The 19,441-nt window shown below is 40.8% G+C and overlaps 1 protein-coding gene across 4 annotated transcripts in view; it reads left to right on the plus strand.

Moving 5' to 3' along the window:
- The window catches only part of LOC306935081 (dedicator of cytokinesis protein 9), a 99,015-nt gene extending 80,216 nt beyond the window's left edge, over window positions 1-18,799 (plus strand). For 2 of the 4 annotated variants that reach the window (XM_079517930.1, XM_079517932.1), the window contains exons 33-54: window positions 8-119; window positions 291-421; window positions 2,876-2,990; window positions 3,571-3,637; window positions 3,730-3,777; window positions 5,849-5,985; window positions 7,201-7,316; window positions 8,397-8,534; window positions 8,770-8,952; window positions 9,048-9,161; window positions 9,264-9,479; window positions 9,650-9,707; window positions 10,029-10,135; window positions 10,252-10,374; window positions 10,489-10,602; window positions 12,311-12,340; window positions 13,102-13,248; window positions 13,364-13,574; window positions 14,368-14,558; window positions 14,947-15,047; window positions 16,219-16,357; window positions 16,843-18,799. In XM_079517930.1, the coding sequence (XP_079374056.1) occupies window positions 8-119; window positions 291-421; window positions 2,876-2,990; window positions 3,571-3,637; window positions 3,730-3,777; window positions 5,849-5,985; window positions 7,201-7,316; window positions 8,397-8,534; window positions 8,770-8,952; window positions 9,048-9,161; window positions 9,264-9,479; window positions 9,650-9,707; window positions 10,029-10,135; window positions 10,252-10,374; window positions 10,489-10,602; window positions 12,311-12,340; window positions 13,102-13,248; window positions 13,364-13,574; window positions 14,368-14,558; window positions 14,947-15,047; window positions 16,219-16,357; window positions 16,843-16,968 (2,724 nt within the window). In that variant the 3' untranslated portion in view covers window positions 16,969-18,799. The remainder of the gene's footprint in view (window positions 1-7; window positions 120-290; window positions 422-2,875; window positions 2,991-3,570; window positions 3,638-3,729; window positions 3,778-5,848; window positions 5,986-7,200; window positions 7,317-8,396; window positions 8,535-8,769; window positions 8,953-9,047; window positions 9,162-9,263; window positions 9,480-9,649; window positions 9,708-10,028; window positions 10,136-10,251; window positions 10,375-10,488; window positions 10,603-12,310; window positions 12,341-13,101; window positions 13,249-13,363; window positions 13,575-14,367; window positions 14,559-14,946; window positions 15,048-16,218; window positions 16,358-16,842) is intronic. The other 2 variants (XM_079517931.1, XM_079517933.1) reach the window with 1 other exon arrangement.
- Window positions 18,800-19,441: the final 642 nt, after the last annotated feature.

The raw sequence follows: 19,441 nt of genomic DNA on the forward strand, positions 1-19,441 counted from the left end.
CCTGCAGAATGGAAGAGAAGATTCCCTCATAGCTAACTCCCTGATGACCCCTCCGAGGTCCAGCACCATTCTGGACAACAGCCTCCACAAGGATGTGTTCGGAGTCATCTCTGGCACTGGTCGGTTCAACACAACTATTCATGCACAGTGTATGATGCTAGGAAAGACAAGTAGACAAGCAACCAGTGTTAATATACCATTATCGATAATGTTTTGGAATAAACACTACGACTTTGCGTGTGTGATGTCAATCTAATGTCTAATCTAATATTAACCATCATGTGTTACAGCCTCACCGCACATGTCGTCCACCCCCAATATAAACTCGGTGCGTCATGCTGACTCTCGTGGGTCGCTCATCAGCACAGACTCTGTAAACAGCATCCCAGAGAAGAACGATAAGATCCACTCTCTGGACAAGGTATGTTTTTGGCATTTCTGTATTTATTACTGTAACTTGTCATGGACACAGACTTTATAGTATGCATGCATAGTTCAGTGTAGACGGTGGCAGTCATGGTAAGTAGAGGATCTGGTTTTGTATTCAACTAGTCTGAAATGTGATTAGTGAGAGATTAGTATAATTAAAAACAACATTGGAAATTCAAATAATGTTATATAAAACAGTTACATAAAGTATGTTATAATTTGCTTGTCTGAGGACGATCGAGAGAGATTCTCATAAACGCTAAATATGTTATACTGTACCGGTATATATTTTGGAAATCGCTGTTCAAACCGCTAAATCTGCCTTGCCCAACAACTACAATGTTATAATATGACAATATTGTAATGATGAATTATATTCTAATGATGTAATTTGATTGACATGATATTTCAATATACATTTAATTTCACAGTTTAAAGCAGAGAGGCTTCCAGAGCTTGTTTTGTGTGCGAGATATTTACAATGTACCAATGTGAATGTACCAATAGGCCACTAATTATACAGTCAATGCACCATGTACCTGATTGTTATCACCCCTTTGGTGTGTGCAGCGCTTTATCTTATCATTTTAAAATTCACAGAGCTTAAAAGAACTGTTGATAGTCATAGTCAAGGAGATAATTAATGTCTTCAGGACAGTGTTTTGCCAACATGTACACGTACAGTAGCAAATGCTTTTTCTTGTCATGTCTGAATAAACACACTAGATACTTGTTGTGGGAGGTTTGTACTGTATGTGTACTGTAGATTGGAACGTCAACTTCAACATGGCGCTGTGTCCACAGCACGTGCTTGCGAACATCAGCTGTGCTCTTGTAATTGGCCAAAGATCTGCATTGTAGGATAGTCAAGTAAACGAGTGAAAGTTTTGATATAAAACACATTTTCATCAAAAGGTCCCCTTATGATAATATCAGATAACAGACGGAGACAGTGAAAGAGATATAAATTGATGCTCTTCCATGTTAATATTGCAACATTGACTCCACCCAACCACCCCCCTGACCCCTGACCCCCCCCCCCCTCCACCACCCCGTCGCGCCCCCTGCATGGCCGACAGTGGCAGAAAGAGAAGTTCGTGCGGAGGCACTCCGCCAACGTCCTGCGCTTCTTTACTGACCCCGAGGAGTCGCATGTGCTGTCCGTGCGCAACAAGCGCCTCACCATGGACTTCTCCCTGCTCTCTGTTGCAGAGAATGTACCAGAGCAGCCCAACGTTTCACTTCAAGTACATAAAAAACTAATCTACAAACGTCACCCTTCTTTACCCATTCATCCTCCTCCCCCCCCTGCCCTCCTAGGAGTGTGTCCCATCTGGGAATGTAAGAGTATATACACAGTAAAACAAAATCCTCAGAGTCAATTTAACTCTGAGAGTGTGAAAATAGACCCATACAGGAATTTTACTGTGTGTCCCTCTGACTGTGTGTGTGTGTGTGTTTGTGTGTTTTGTCTTGTCCTTGCCTCAAGCCACTTTCTTTGCCAGAAATGTATTTGCAGGCAAGGCCCTATCCTGTCCTCTCTGGTGTCATAAAGCAGAGCTGCTGCTGTGCTAGAGGGTCTCTGCTCTCTTGAGTCTTGACCTCCAAACTTTGTTTATAAACATGGACGCAAATGGGATTATGTTTTCCTATTCCACACACATGTGCTGTGTCATTTTTGTTTTCAGTCTCAAAGACCAACATAACGTCCTCAGTCAACTACTCTGACTTATTTGGGGCAGCTAACTTTAGCTTTCAAGTTCCCCACTCTGTTGAATGCATTCTGGACAAACCATAGCCTCATGCTTTCCATGAAGTCAATCCCCAACCATTTTTATGGTCTAGACTAGCTCACCGCTGGCAAAGGAACGTGCTGCATACTGCCAATCCCTCGCTGTGGTAGAGCTAGTTGCTCCACTGTTTTGGTTCTCTCTCTTTGCCCTGCTCTTTATATCAACTTGGAGAGGTAGTGATCATTAGTTTCATGTAGAGGTCAGCGGCAGTCTGACCACAAAGAGGCCTGGTAGGACTCTGTTATAGAGTAGTTAGACCATTCTAACCCCAGGGCCTGAGAAAAGCCATAGTACATAGTCATAGTCTGTTAGCATTTTAGGAACTACACTCACATGCCAAGTGTAGTGATGCATAGCTAACCACTTCAAGGATAATCTAAGCTTATTGTGTCTTCTTAATACTTAATGACCAGTTTCTCAGGCACAGATTAAGGTTTTGATCTGGGTCCCAGAAACCACTGAAGCTCAATTTGACTATTGTAATTTGATATTGATGTCACCACAAGGAAATACATCACTGATGGATAAACCTTAAACATTGATAGTTTCTGCTAAAAGCAAAAGGAGCTGCCTCTATGTAGTAGAAGAGGGGAGATGTGAGAGGATTACATCATCTAGTTATGGATCTCTGACAAGTATCTCTTGTCCTTCAGAGCCAACTTGCCTCAACCTTGGGCAGCACCCTACTGCGATGTGACAAACTGGACCAGGCAGAGATCAAGAGCCTGCTCATGTGCTTCTTACATGTGCTCAAGAGCATGTCGGAGGGTAAGATCTCAGTCAGGAACTATACATCTATATTGTCCTTACTCACACACGCAAACTATATATATATATATATAGGGTCTTTTACTCTTTTACACACTGTGTGTGTGTGTGTGGTGCAAACTTAGCAAATGCAAAGATAACAGGAAAAGAAATGTAATTAAGGGCTAATTACGGTTACTGTACACATACTAATTACCTACAGAAGGGTGTCTTGCATTTTGTCTTATACTTTCTCTCTATGCTCTCTGTGCTGTTATTGTTCACTCGACTGTAGTGATGAAACAGAAATCTCTGAAATGCACAAATCTGTGATGTTCATATCTCCCTCTCAGATGCCCTGTTCACATACTGGAACAATATATATATATCTAATGATGTTCATCTGTCCCTCTCAGATGCCCTGTTCACATACTGGAACAAGGCTATGATGTTCATACTGTATATCTCTCCCTCTCAGACGCCCTGTTCACATACTGGAACAATATATATATCTAATGATGTTCATCTGTCCCTCTCAGATGCCCTGTTCACATACTGGAACAAGGCTATGATGTTCATACTGTATATCTCTCCCTCTCAGATGCCCTGTTCACATACTGGAACAAGGCTACATCGGCTGAGCTGATGGACTTCTTCACACTAGTAGAGTAAGACCTCTAATCTCTCATCATTGTCTCCTTATTGTCATCATTGTTTCCTTGAAACACAATTAGTAACGTTTCACTCCTTTCTTTCTCAGAGTGTGCCTCCATCAGTTCAGATATATGGGAAAGCGATACATCGCCAGGTAATGTTGTCAGTGCCCACTTCAGGTGCTTACATATAGTGTTTAATAATGATCAGTGGCCTGTTTGTGCCATTTAGTTATCGTTAGATTGGCTATATTTGGTGGTAGTCTCTGAAAAATGTGTTCAAAGGTGTTATTTTGAGATCAACACGAGATCACCTTGATGGCGTTAAAACATCGATAGCATTTTTTACATTACATACAGTGTATCTGTAACGATTAGATTATTATTATTTTGCCTCGCCACTGTGAAACATTGTATGTAATGTGTGTATTTTGATATGACTGTAAACACACGCAAATGCAAATTTTCTTTCCAATATTGACCATATTCACACTGCAGTCATTTTGTGGTGGTGGTGTTGTTACCAATTCCACATAAGAGCTGCTGCCACCAATGGCTGCTGTAGGAATATGGTCAAGGGCAGAGCTCTGTCCTTGACTCACGAGGGCTTCTGGGTGTTCACTCCCTCTAACCTCCCACTATTCTCTATTTCTGTTCACGTAAATGCTGGCAAGTTTAACATAGTGACATAACACATGGCTCCTGCCCTCTCCTGCTTGGGTAAGAATACAGGCGGAATAAGCTTGTACGCCAAACGCATGTTCTCATCTTGTGAGTTTGCCATGCTGTGAGTCTGAGACATACCACATATTTTATCTGAGCTCACTTCTGCTGTGTGAGTCTCTCATTTTCACCTGCATGGCTTACACGTGTGAAACCAGTCAGTCATGGCGTCTGATTGCTTTAACTCTACTGGTGCTGCTTTCATACTTAGTGTAATTGCATTCCAAACGCACACAATGCACTTTTCAGCTTGTCTTTATTTGCTGCAGTGGAGCTTAAGGTATTGTGATATAGTTTGGTTAAAAGAAAGGGTTTTTTGATAAAGGGTTACAGCACTATATAGAGTTTTCGTTCAATAACGGGTCTCACCATCTCTCCAGCTCTTTAATCAAAAGAAAATAAATGTTCAGGTCTGTTGGCAAATTTTAGCCAATCAGGAGAGAGTACCCACTGGGTACTAGTAGAATACAATTGGGTACTACCCAGCTTCAATATTGTAGTCTACTACTATATATTAGAATTGGCTAATGGGAGGGCAGGCCGGCCAGCGGCAGGCAGACCATGGCCACATCCCTCTGACTCATGATGACCATAAATAAACACAATACGCCCAATATAGGCAGGACCACGGCCACGGCCCTATGACTCAGACATGACCATAAACAAACCCGTTTTGCCCATATATAGTCATGTCACTATGACTTAGACATAACCATAAATTAACCCGATATGTCCATATATAGCCGTATATGGGAGATCCGGTTGTCCAGAGTCTACCCACGCACACAGACACACACACAAGCTCTCTCTCTTCGGCTCTTCGCGTCGATTCATGCCAAAAGCCCCCTTTGCTCCTCCTACTCCGTGCTGCTCCCAAAATACCCCCCGCCCTTCTCCCCCGCCATGCTGCGGCATGCCGAAACATGCCAAAACAAGACGTCGGATCCTGCGGTGGTCGGTACGGTGGGCACGCTGCGCTGGGTAGTAGTGTTACAATTCCAATTTGGCGTGTTTATTTCTTTGTGTCATCACTTCCAATTTTAGTTGTACATCCTGTGTTCTCTCTCCTGATTGGATACTAAAGAGCTGGAGAGACAGGTTACTGAACAAACACGATCAGAAGAAAGAGCTATTCAACACGTATTTTTAACAAAGTAAAATAACTTACCCTACCTTGTTACTGCCTGAGTAGTACTAGTGTGCAACACTTTTTTCCTCTTATAAATTCTGCAAGTAAAATTATGTATAAGATTGCTGGGTATATGTATATGACTATAACAAAAAATTTTAATTTCTTGACTTGGAACATTCTTCATGATATCGGCGCAGATTCAGATAAAAGCAAATGAGATTTGACCAACACCAGGCTCCGGATGTCATTTCACCATTGGAGGCTGCAGGATTAGAGTTTACAGAATCTGATCCACCCTAACCTGCTTGACTAACCCTGGCTGCGCTACATTAGTCAGCCACTCATCTAACAGTGTCCTGTTTCCTCATCAGGAACCAGGATGGGGCAGGACCCATAGCACATGAGCGGAAGTCTCAGACTCTGCCTGTATCCCGTAACAGGGCGGGAATGATGCATGCCCGCTTACAGCAGCTAAGCAGCCTGGATAACTCATACACAATTAACCACAGTAAGTGCCCCATAAAGTACTTACTGAATGTCCGTTCATCCAACATCCTACAGGGAGAGTCCCCCTTTCACTTCTCCTACACTGGGAGAGTCCCCCTTTCACTTCTCCCTCTCGTAATCTGACACACTCGTCATCGGACACAAACCTGCTTATCATCATCATCATCATTCCCTTCTCCTTCCTCTTCTTCCTCCTCTTCATTGTCTGTGTTACACCCAGCCCGGTGTCGAACACTAAAGAGTTTACCCATATGGGTCAGTCGTTGTTATAATGAAATAAATAATAATTTTCATTGGAGGCCAATGAATGGCGTCTCCAATGCGTCTCCAACGCGTCTTCTTGTAGCGTTACAATTACTTTATTAAACATTTTTAATTTTGTGGTAAGTCTGTTAACCACTTTCAACCTGGCGTCCCTATGTTTGGCATGGCATTACATTACTCAGTCATTATAAGCAAAAATGATCAGTAATTGGCAATTTCTCTGCCGAAAATAGCCAATCTACAACGCAGCACACTCACACCACGACATGTGAGCGTGTAGATGGGCCGTTTTAGAAATGTTTTTGGAACATTAAAAAAATATATATATGAAAATGGGGCTTAAATGGTTAAATGGTGTCATTTAATGAAGTACATTTCTTTGTGTTTTCAGTGTAAAAAAGATTTCAAGTTTGCTTGGAATAACTGTAGACTATGGTAAGAATGTATCAGGTCGACAGGCAGTTTGCAGACTGTTATTGGCTCTGTTCATTTGGTTGAATTAAGAGCATGCCCCTTTTAGTTAAACATTTGCCTTTAAAACCATCCATCTGTCGTACTCATTTTCTCTTAACATTCATTTAGCTTTCACTTTCTGAAAAAACAAACAACTTCATGCCAATGTAAGCTTTCATTCAAAAATGATATATCTAAATTATTTGAGGGAAAATGGCCTACTTGAAACTTGTGCAGCTTGTCTGATTCCTAATAGCCTTCATTGTATAACATAACGTACTTCAATAAAATGCAGATTTCTTTCAAATGAAGAATAACTCATTTTAGAATGAAACCTATATCCTTTTCATTCAGCTTTATTTTCCACTTTTTTGCAATGGCTTTGCATTTTTATACTACTGTGCCTCTTATTTTGATATGAATATTTACTTACGTTAAAAGGGAGACCATCTTTAATTTGGTGAAGCAAATGAACTACAGCCTTGTGTCTTTGGTGCAGCCTACAGCCACTGTGACGCTGATGTTTTGAACCAGTCTCTCCTGGAGGCTAACATCGCCACTGAGGTGTGTCTGACTGTACTGGACACACTCAGCATCTTCATCATGGGATTCAAGGTAAAATAAATGTGTGTATAATAAGTGTTATCAGACATTTTCTTTTTATTTATTGTTATCTTATTATTTGACAAACAGAATTATCAGCTTGTCAGCATTGCCGGGGTAATTGTGCTGAAAACGCGTCACTCAGCGTGTTCAGTTTTCAGTACCCAGCACTGGCCAGGTTATTGTGTGGGTGAAATAGGCTCTCTCCCCCTCTCGCTTCCCTCCCTTTCCCTCCCTCCCTCTCACACTATCCCCGTTCCTCTCTCAAGCTAAAGTGAAACAAAACAAACAAAACGATGTATGTACAATTAAATTGGCATATAGAAATGTGTAAACAGAGCTGTGTTACATTGCTAATTAGATGGAAATATATCATACAAAACTATACTTTCTTTTTGTCATTTCCTGTCCGAAATGGTTACTGTATACATCCAGTGACGGATCACCCCCTCCGAGGGCCGTGGCGCTAACCAAATCGTTTGCGCGCTCAGTGAATGAACGCGTGTGCGTTCAGCGCACCGCCAGCACTATCGCCGCTGCTCCCATAGTTATATATAAGGCTGCTCCCCGACTGGATCTGCTATTTTCGATTCTCACCCAAAACGTATTTTGTAAACGAGGATCATATCGTTTAGACTTTATAGAAATGAGCCACAAATCAAGCTTGTTATGGTCCAAAAAAGAAGAATCCAAAATATTACGTTTCTAAAAACAGCGTTCCCAAAGACAGCATAGGCCAGCGGAATTTTCATTTCCGTTTTTTTACTTCCATATAGGAAAGGTTAGCTTGGGTTGGTATAAACTTTTGAAATGGTTGACAGCAGTATTTCTTTGTTTTGCATTCACTTGGTGTAAAACTTTTGTGTCAAATTTGCAGCAATTTATTCAAATGTAATTAAAAGTAGTAACAGTGCAGGGATACATTACAAATAATCATTTGTAGTCCTTAAGGTGGTTGTATTCCATCTCTCTCTATCCCTCTCTCACTCTTTATATACATGTATTTACTTTAACATTTTCCATTATGTGTGTGAATGAACGTGCTTCTTGTCTTACATATTTTAATATTGTATCTCTTTTGTATCTCTGCAGACGCAACTGTGCTCCGACCACGGCCACAACCCACTTATGAAGAAGGTGTTTGAGGTCCACCTCTGTTTTCTGAAGATCAACCAGTCTGAGACGGCCCTCAAGCAGGTCTTCACGTCACTGCGCACTTTCATCTACAAGGTATGAAGGATGTTCAGTCTGCTGAATTGTACACAGTAAAAGTGGTAATGTATCCATTTGTAACTCATTGAGACTACAATAATAGTTAAGAACCAACAGGTCTGTAACTCTGAGAGGGTATGAATGTAACCAAATGGTTAAATTGAATTAACACTAAGGGATTTTACTGTGTAGTCAGTCTGTCATTGTCAAAGCTCTTCTCACAAGTTGTTTGCCTGTCTGTCTTGCTCTCTAGTTCCCCTGCACGTTTTTTGAAGGCCGTGCGGACATGTGTGCCTCGTTCTGCTATGAGATTTTGAAATGTTGTAACTCCAAGCTGAGTTCCATCCGTAGCGATGCAGCTCACCTACTCTACTTCCTTATGAAGAGTAACTTCGACTACACGGGACGCAAGAACTTTGTTCGAACGCACTTACAGGTAGGACAGTGCACTGCCGTGGCTTCTGCCATACAAATTGTCAGCGTTAGTTAGTCAGTAAGAGTTGATGATAGCACCTCTATAATTTCTTTCAGGTGGTGATTGCTGTCAGTCAGTTGATAGCTGATGTCATTGGGATTGGAAGCACTCGCTTCCAGCAGTCTCTGTCCATAATCAACAACTGTGCCAACAGTGACAGGACCATCAAGGTTGGAAACAGTTGTTATGTTGTGCTTTCACTAAGATGAGAAAAAACATTTACAATACATTTTTGATATAAAAGCCTTAACCGCTAGCACGCCCCTCAACAGAACACAGCCTTTCCATCAGATGTGAAGGACCTGACTAAGCGGATCAGAACGGTTCTGATGGCCACGGCCCAGATGAAGGAACATGAGCGAGACCCGGAGATGCTAGTGGATCTCCAGTACAGCCTGGCCAAGTCGTACGCCAGCACGCCAGAGCTACGCAAGACCTGGTTGGACAGCATGGCTCGCATCCACGTGAAGAATGGGGACCTGTCAGAGGTCTGTGTTGAGGCTTGTGACTCTGTGACAGCTCTATACAATCGCATGTTGGTGTAAAAGAAAACAAAAAACATGACACATTTTTTTTGATTGAGTGGGTGAGTGTGTTGTTGTGTGCTGATCGTATTTGCATGCTTATTTGGCCTGATTTTTCTTTCTGTTGTCTACAGGCGGCCATGTGCTATGTGCATGTTGCAGCACTTGTGGCAGAATACCTGCGGAGAAAAGGTAAATTTAAAATCTTTAATAAAGATGTTGTTCTTTCCTGTGGCTTAATTTAATAACCCGACCATATTCACACAGCAGCCATTTTCCTCTTACATCATACTCAGGGTGAGGTTTCCCTATATGACACGAGCCAAAGGGCTATCGTGTGAATATGAATGATGCCATTATTTACTTTCGACATACTGTAGTTCACAATCATTTTGAAAAAGCTATTGAAAAATGCTGTTGACCTTATTGTCTATATGTATTTCAAGTAGTTTTGCTTGTGGTAAGAAAGACAGGGTTCATTGATGGAACGTTTCCATGTGTCATGTTTATTAGGCATGTTTAAGCAAGGCTGCACAGCATTCCGTGTGGTGACTCCAAACATTGACGAAGAGGCTTCAATGATAGAGGACGCAGGCATGGAGGATGTCCACTTCAATGAGGTGAAAAAATATTAAAGTTATTATTTAACTTGTAAATACATGCATCCAATACATGATGATTGATATGAATTAGACATGATGAACTGTACTGATCAACTGTGTCATGCTCTCCTCAGGACGTCCTGATGGAGCTTCTGGAGGAGTGTGCAAATGGCCTGTGGAAAGCTGAGCGTTATGAGCTCATCTCTGACATCTACAAACTCATCATCCCCATCTATGAGAAGCGTCGGGACTTTGAGGTGCAGGGCTTCATCAACCATTAGTTGATCATATTGCTAAGGAGTTAACCTACGACGAGGGCTAGAACGATTTGATTCTCAATCTGATAAAATCACGTTGTTTGTGTTGCACAGAAACTGGCCCACCTATATGACACGTTGCACCGAGCATACAGCAAGGTCACCGAGGTCATGCACACGGGAAAGAGACAGCTGGGAACCTACTTCAGAGTCGCCTTCTTTGGCCAGGTGGGTGATCAGTGTGACAATGGGGCTTATGCCAGATAGGGGTTTCCTTTCATTTGTTTCTCCCCCAAAGATATTTTAACTTTCATTTGTCTAACAGGACATGCGTTAATTTGATTTTCCACACTAACTGTATTTCAGAAAGTGTTTTGTTTTATTATTAAGAGCATGATCACGTTTTGTGGCCTTTTTATGATCCACTCTAATACCCCTTTTTCTGCTTTTTTTATCCTCCTTAAAGGCAGCGGTAAGTCATGCAGTAATAGACTCTGATAGCTTTTCTGAGTCTGTGTGGTGTGGTGCTGCTGTAACATTACATGACATGTCTTATTTTGTTGCTTAAAGCTCGTAGCACTATCTCTTACTCACCACAATTGTCATTATTATCATTTGTCTGTGCAATGCAGTAATACTCACTCATCTATAGAGCTGTCACGATTACACATTTAAGTTGATGATTAATTGTCACACAAATAATTGCGATTAACGATTTAATTGTGCTTTTTGCATTGAACATTGGAACGTTACAATTAGTCTGTTTTCCTTTTAGGCTTCGTAATCACAAATTGCACAGGGAAGATACATGACAAATAACTTATCTACAAAGAAATCACTGACACATTTAATAGTTTTTTCTTTCCAAAAAATGTACAAAATATCGTAAATAGTTGATCTACAAGCTTACAACACGTCACGTGTGGTAAGCTTGTAGATATGCTATTTTTGAAAAATGTTTGAAAAATGGATAGACATTTTTCAACATGGAAATGATTGACTATTATGCAATAATTGTGACAGGCCTAGTCATCTGTCTGTGCAATGCAGTAACACTCACTCACCAGTATTGTTGTCATCTGCCTATCTGTAAACAGCATTGCATGTTGCTGTTCCAGTGTGGTTTCTGCACTCACTTTTACTTATCCTGCTTCCACATCTTTCTTTCTACCAGTCCAATGTTTTATAATGACCCTAGCTAACTTTTCCTTTGTTTTGTTAACTTTTTAACTACTAACTTGCCATCCCTATTTTGGTCATGTCATTATTGGCAAAGCAAAAACATACATATACACACTGTGTGTGTGTGTGTGTGTGTGTGTGTGTGTGTGTGTGTGTGTGTGTGTGTGTGTGTGTGTGTGTGTGTGTGTGTGTGTGTGTGTGTGTGTGTGTGTGTGTGTGTGTGTGTGTGTGTGTGTGTGTGTGTGTGTGTGTGTGGTAAAAAGCACACTGTGTGAAGTGAGGGGCGCTCTTATCATCGTACATTATCATAATCATCTCATTCCGGCCAATCACAATTTGCACCTTCGTCATCAATGTTTGTGTTTACACTATGATGTAAAAGTTGACGTAATTTGACTGACGTAAAATTATCCATTCATTGTCAATGGGAATATAATGTTTGTGTAGGACAAAGTTTGTGGATACACACCAAAAGCTGGACAATAACATGCAATGCGACACAGTGGAAACTATTCATCATATTGTCATATGATGAAGTCTGTAGTTGGGCATAAGTGGAGAAAAGAATATCTGGATCTGGGTGTGGTTAACTTGAACAGTGTGCTTTTGATAACAGTTGAGCGCCACAGAGCCATGTCTCTCTTGACATAGTGGCTGTCCATGCCGGTGCAATATATGTGAATACTTAGTACCCTTCTAGATGGGTATTAGTCATGGAATAACATTTTGTTTTCTGTTGTCTACAACCATATAGCAGTACCAGTTTACTGACTCAGAGACTGAGGTAAATCAATGTGAATACCCACAATGAGGTTGTAGTGCAGTAAAGACTAGGCCTTGTTGTATATGTTGCTAATACAGTCAATGGTATGTTACCTGTGTTACTTATCTCGTCCTGTGTTGCCCTATAACTCCTCCAGCCTGATTTATACTTTGTCTGTGGCTCACTGAAATTAACTGATATTCAAGCGAAAAATCGGACTTTACATTTTGAATTACCTATTCGACAAAGTATAAATTAGAATTTTAAGTGTTTGTCCTGATCCTAGAAAGACCGCATTGAAAGGTTTAATGGCAGGATTCCATGTTTCATTGGGTGACTGCATGACGTCATGCATTATGTTCTGCGGAAATTCATCTTTAGTGTGTTCAACTTTTCATGTAGGACAATTGGATGTTTAATGTATGGGCCATATTGAAGACTTCTACACCCACTGACAATTTGAAATCCATCTCCCTACCTCTAACCTTCCTTCATCTCACCACTGAACTGACACCAGTTGATGTCTTGCCATATACTTTGTCTTCATGCTTGGACAGTGCATTGAGGAGCCTGTGGAGTGTGGCACTTTCACCCAATTTGTCTTAAAGATTATTTTATTGTTTATTTTTTAAGAGGTTGTCAGAATGACTTTAATGCACTCACAGCTCACATATGATGTTTTGTCATGCCAGTATGTTTTTGTTTTGTACAAACAATTTATTTTGAATTCACGTTTACATTTTTGACATAATGACCATTTACCGTTTTTGAATCATTCCTAGGGGTTCTTTGAGGATGAAGATGGTAAAGAGTATATTTACAAAGAACCCAAATTCACTCCACTGTCAGAGATATCCCAGAGGCTTCTCAAGCTGTACTCTGACAAGTTTGGCCAAGAGAATGTGAAGATGATTCAGGACTCTGGAAGGGTGAGACTTACATTTTTTGTATGGTAGATTTGCCCCCATTATGCCGTTTGTTCTTTAGCCCTTATACCTGTTTTTAAAACCATTTTCCATGTTCTCTGACCTGAATCATCTACAGATAAACCCCAAAGACCTGGACTCCAAGTATGCCTATATCCAGGTGACACATGTGACGCCTTACCTGGAAGAGAAGGAGCTAGTTGACAGGAAAACAGACTTTGAAAAGAGCCACAACATCCGTCGCTTTGTGTTTGAGATGCCTTTCACCGTCTCTGGCAAGAAGCAAGGAGGGATTGAGGAGCAATGCAAACGGAGAACAATACTGACCAGTACGTGTGCCTGTCTTTTACAGCAGTAGTCCCACAATTAATGAAGTTCAGCCTTAAGAGAAATTGTCAATTTGTCACTATATTCAGCTTCAAAGTATACTTACTTCAGCAAGGTAGATACTCTCTTCCCTTTAGACCCCATGTCAGAACGCAGAACTACAGAAGCAACTTATTGCCAGTTTGTAGTACATAAGGAATTGGTTCAGGATAAGATGCCACATGGAAAACAATTTGTGTCAGACAGAAATGTCAACCAGCTTTCTTTTCTCAATCAATACAATAAATTCTCAATCAATAAAATAAATTGACCGCCCCCTCAATCATAATAATAAATAAATAAATAATAAAATAATCCTTCTGATTCACATTTAACTAGAAAAGAAAAGCATTTGTTTTGCCCCTTCCTACGTGAAAGCACCACCTCCCACCCTGTGCCCCCCGGCACTGCCACGCCTCCTCCCAACTGTCTGACTGTGACTGTTTTAACATGCATTGCACTAAAGAAACTTCAGAAGATGTCAGCACTTTGTCAAGGCCCCTTGGCCTGCCCTAATCGCTGTGGTTTTTATTGTTTTATGATTTTAAAGATCCAAAAGGTTCAACCTTTATCTCTTATCTTCCTTATCTGAAAACTGTTAATCTGATGACAACACGTTACCTCTAATGGCCTTCATTAGATGAGAGTATAATAAGCACATTAAGCAGAACTGCGTGTGCAAGAATTGATTTGTGCACAGACAAACATGTCAATCAAACTGTCTTACACCCCATCCTAATTCCTTCTCTCACCCAGCGACACATTGCTTTCCCTACGTGAAGAAACGTATAGCAGTGATGTACCAGCACCACACTGATCTGAATCCCATTGAGGTGGCCATCGATGAAATGAGCAAGAAGGTGGCAGAGATCCGACTGCTGTGCTCCTCTAGTGAGGTTGACATGATCCGTCTGCAGCTCAAGCTCCAGGGCAGCATCAGTGTTCAGGTGAACATGCATGCGCTCACATTCTTCACACTCTTCGACAGTATCATCAGATGATGATAAGACTGCCCCTCAATTCACTCGAGTGTGATTTTTTTTTAATTCTTTCCGGAAAAGCTGATCTACAAGCTCTCTGAGATTGTAGAAAGGCAAATAGCTGAAAAATAAAATGGGGCATAAGTGTTTCAAGTGTTCCTCATTTTGCTGTGGACCCCCTAGAAGCCCCTCAATGACCCCTGGGGGTAATTGTTTGTAGTACAAACTTTGTATAATAAAGACTATTAATTATGAATTATTATTAATACAAATTATAATAAAAACTAAAACACACTGCTTGAAGTGAAGCCAGTAAAGCATCAATTTGACATGCAGTTTTAATGTCTGCCTTCAGGTAAATGCTGGACCGCTTGCGTACGCCCGAGCTTTCTTGGATGACGCGAGCGATAAGAAGTATCCTGATAACAAGGTCAAACAACTGAAAGAGGTGTTCAGGTGAGGTGATAATTATTGATGGGTGTATGCAGACTTTAACCCGGTTTTCCTTTTTTTAATCTAATCGCCAGGAGACCATACATCAAACATAATATTGACACAGAAGAAGGAATTGGCAATGAGAGTTTGCAGATTACGGAGACATTTGAATGACCGAAATCTGAGAGATAGATGGAGACAGGTGTACAGTGTGTGTGTATGAGAGAGACAGCTAGGCACACAGTAGAGACAGGTGTACAATGTGTGTATGAGAGCGACAGCTAGGCACACAGTAGAGAACCCCTTTTGGTGTTAGCATTATGTTATGCTTTAGCTATTGAAAAATAGCAGATCTACAAGCTCATAGCGCGCCACCGAGTGGCGCGCTACGAGCTTGTAGGTCTGCTATTTTTGAAAAATCGACTGACAGAAACATAGCTTTTTCAGAAAACTGTCAGGATGTAGAAGACTTTTTAGAATCTGATCTCAGGTCAAAATGGGTTAATCACATGCTGCGTTACTTTAATTGTAGAATTGTAACTGCATACATTGCTCTTGTTATTAGTGTTGGAACTAACACCCTTACTTTAAGTTACTTCACATAACGAAACTACTTTTTGCTGTAACGTGTAACGTAACTCTTTACATTTTCCCATTCAGTAACACAATTATAGTTACTGTGTTTTCAATGGGTGAGTTAGTAGTTAGCCACGTTATGTAATGTAATCCAAAAGAACAGTCTCCTTCTCCTGCCAGTGCGGAGTCTGTCATGTAAACTGACGCTGAGTGCGAAACACATTCCACATGAGAAAGAGAAAGTGGCTTCCACAGGGCATAACGTCATCATAATGATGGTGATTGGTCAACATAGGTCAACATGGTCAACATAGGGTAATTACTTTAGGCCTGTCTGCAGGGCATCAGTATTATATCCATATCATTAGACTGGATATTGTCTGTGATTTTGGATATTGTACTATTGGCATACAGTAAGTGTTCTATTCCTGTTTTTTAGAGTAGAGCTTAAAACAAACCACAACTGGACCAGTGACATTAGGGAATATTTTTTCCTTGAAAACAATGTGTCTGAATTGGAAAATCTTGCATGCAAATCCGCAGAGAACACCTTTCTAGTTTGTATATACGTAGTTCTTCTTTGCAACATTAACACTATACCTATTTTTGTGAGCAGGCAGTTTGTGGAGGCATGTGGGCATGGCTTAGGCATCAATGAGCGACTCATCAAAGAGGACCAACAGGAGTACCATGATGAGATGAAGGCCAATTATAGAGACCTAGCACGAGAGCTCTCTGTCATCATGCATGAGCAAGTAAGTATATTATATAAACCCATATGGACTGGGCAACTTTGGTGCAAGATCCACAAATAAATGGCTGAGTCAATAAATCAATTGTATTATAGCTATATTAGTTTTACATAATTAAAATGTTGTAAATGTTACTTTCCCTAAAATAAATGCCATCATAAATACATTTGATGTCACTTGTGATGGTTACTTTGACACACTTTCTACCATTAGTTTTATGGAATTACGTATAATCTGCTTCTCAGATGGGTTTTATAGAAATACAATATGCTTCCCAGTATAGAGTCTGACATAAATCAAAGTGGCATTCATATAAGTATTTCTGATTTGATAACTGCTTTTTCTGTTTTACCTTCATGCGGACATGAGCAGATTGGATGGTAAATGCAATACTGTACATATTGTGATAAGTCTCTGAGGTTTATTAAATATGCCCAGCCTACCCTTTAACCACTCCATCCTTGCCCTCTTTCCCCCCTTCCTCCCAGATCAGTCCAGTTGAAGACGGCATGAAGAGTGTTCTTCCGGACTCGCTCCACATATTCAACGCCATCAGTGGTACGCCGACCAGTGCCACCATCCAGGGCATCCCCAGCTCTTCCTCAGTGGTATGAGGCCAGAGCACGGGTAACCCCTGAACCCGACACCCCTCCGACGCCAACTAGGCATGCTGGTGATGCCATATATAGCCATTTCCATCACCTCTATCATGCCAAGTGTTTTCTCTCTTCTCAGCGATGCAGTCAACGTGGAGGTTGGCACTGGGATAAGCAGAGACTTTGGTGGAGTTCTTATAGTACACCATAACACCTGGGCCAGAGACCTAGCCAATGCAGACTGATCCTGTACAGAGAGTATAGTCACTATACAGTCACTGTGGTGGATGTGGCCAATCACATACTGATCCTGTACAGAGAGTATAGTCACTATACAGTCACTGTGGTGGATGTGGCCAATCATGTTCTGTACAGAGAGTATAGTCACTATACAGTCACTGTGGTGGATGTGGCCAATCATGTTCTGTGACAGGGGGGGTGCAATAAAAGCATGAAAAGGAGGAGCCCTGGCTTACAGGGGACATGCTGACCAGTGGTGGCAGAAGTACTCTTTACTTAAGTAAAAGTAGCAATGCATAATGTTAGAACTACTCTGTTTCGAGTAAAAGTTCAACATTTGAAATATTGGCTTAAAAATATACCGACACCAAAGTAAAAGTACGAAAATTCCAACATTGGTCAAACCTTTTTGAAAATGGGTGATCTACAAGCTCACAACGCATCGCGATCCCCTGCTATTATCGAATAGCCGGAGTATAAAATAGGACTTATGTGCTTAATGTATGTTTCGTAATAACAATCTACATCCACAGTAGCTAGTAACTAAAGCTGTCAAATATTTGCAGTGGAAGTACAACATTTGTCTCTGAGATGTAGAAGAATAGTATAAAGTATCGAAAAATGGAAATAAATCAAGTAAAGTAAAAAGTCCCTTTGCCTTGTACTTAAGTACATTACTTGAGTAAATGTACTTATGTTACTTTCCACCACTGCTGGTGACACAGGTAAGCCATGGTGTAGCTGCTTGAGGGCCAGACGTCCAGTACTGTAGGATTAACCATGACCTGCACTGTCTCCTCCATGGCCTGTTGTCTGACAGTACTGGCTTGTGTTTCCTGTGGAGACATTCCTGTTGGAATCTATAACTGATGTGCATGTTATTATTACCCCAACCACCAACCTACCAAATAAACCTATTTTACCTGTGTTCATTTTTTTATAATGTTTGCCCATTTGTTTTTTATGTACAGTATTCCATTTTTTTTACACGTCTCTCGATATTGATGTCTCGATGAACAGTATGCTGCATACAGTGACACTCACCCTGTACATGAAGTTATATTTCTACAAGGCTGCAACCTGTATTTCAAAAAGAGACTCCTGTGGAAATATAGTATTCAACCGTAATCGCTTTGATGTCTTTGAATGGGACTTTTGAAATATTTAAAGTCATTGCATACAGTGAGTATATTCCACGTTGTTTATTCTTGTATATAAAAAAGGATTGTGTGCAATATTTGTCTTTTGCAAATGATCTTGCTGTGTGGGATCAAACACTGTAAAGATTATGTTCACCTTCTTGCCAAAGCGATGAGGTGTGGAACCACGCAAGCAAAATCCTGAGTGTTATTCAGTGTGTCCATTTATTACACGCTCAGTCAAATTAACATTCAGGGTTTTACTGTGCAGAGACTAGGGCTACTGTGGAAGTAATATGAAGCTTTTACCATTTTAGTGTTCCTTGAAAATGTTAATGAAAATGTTTTTTTTTATTTGGGAAGCAATGGGTTTTTATTTTTATTTAACAAAGTCACTGTTCTGCTGTAGACAGAAATGTTCCCTAATGCTTTTCTTCTAAATAAAATTCACTTATTTCTCTGCACTTCTACACATGAGTACTAGCTTCATGTCTTATTGCTCTGCCTGCAGCAATGTGTGTCGGTGTATTGTAATCAGTCCTGTTTGTGTTTGTTGCAAGAAAACGCAGCCACTTAAACCCTCAAGCCTTAATGAAACGGACTTGAATGTCCTACCCCCCCTCTCACATAATGGGGATGCTGGGGTTCAAGGGGTTAAGTGTTTTAAACCCAAAATATAATAAAACTAGAAAACGTGCCCTTCCGGGCACATGTCTCCACCATGAGGATAGGAGTGTGTGTGTGATGTTTGGCAAAATGTTTAGGAGGATGTTTTTTGTTTTGTTTTTGCAACAATTTTCTTCATTTTGTTGAGGAAATGCAGAGCCAGATCACTCATAGCATCTCTGAGGATAGAATTCTGGATGAGCAGGACATGTGCAGCATTTTGTACAAAACGGGCCACTCCTGAAAACTTTGGAAGGCAATCTTAGCCAATCAGTGTACAATCTGAGAAATTCAACAGACTCGTCTTGATCACATGACTACAGAGATCATGTGTACCGATTGCCATTTCTTCATACGCCTTTGATGGCAATTGGATGATTTGAGGCATTTTGTTCCAAAAATGTGTTTTGCAAAAATCAACCTGTTGGTGGCGCTATAACAGGCCA

Source organism: Electrona antarctica, assembly GCF_951216825.1.
Source record: "Electrona antarctica genome assembly, chromosome: 13".
NCBI lineage: Eukaryota > Metazoa > Chordata > Actinopteri > Myctophiformes > Myctophidae > Electrona > Electrona antarctica.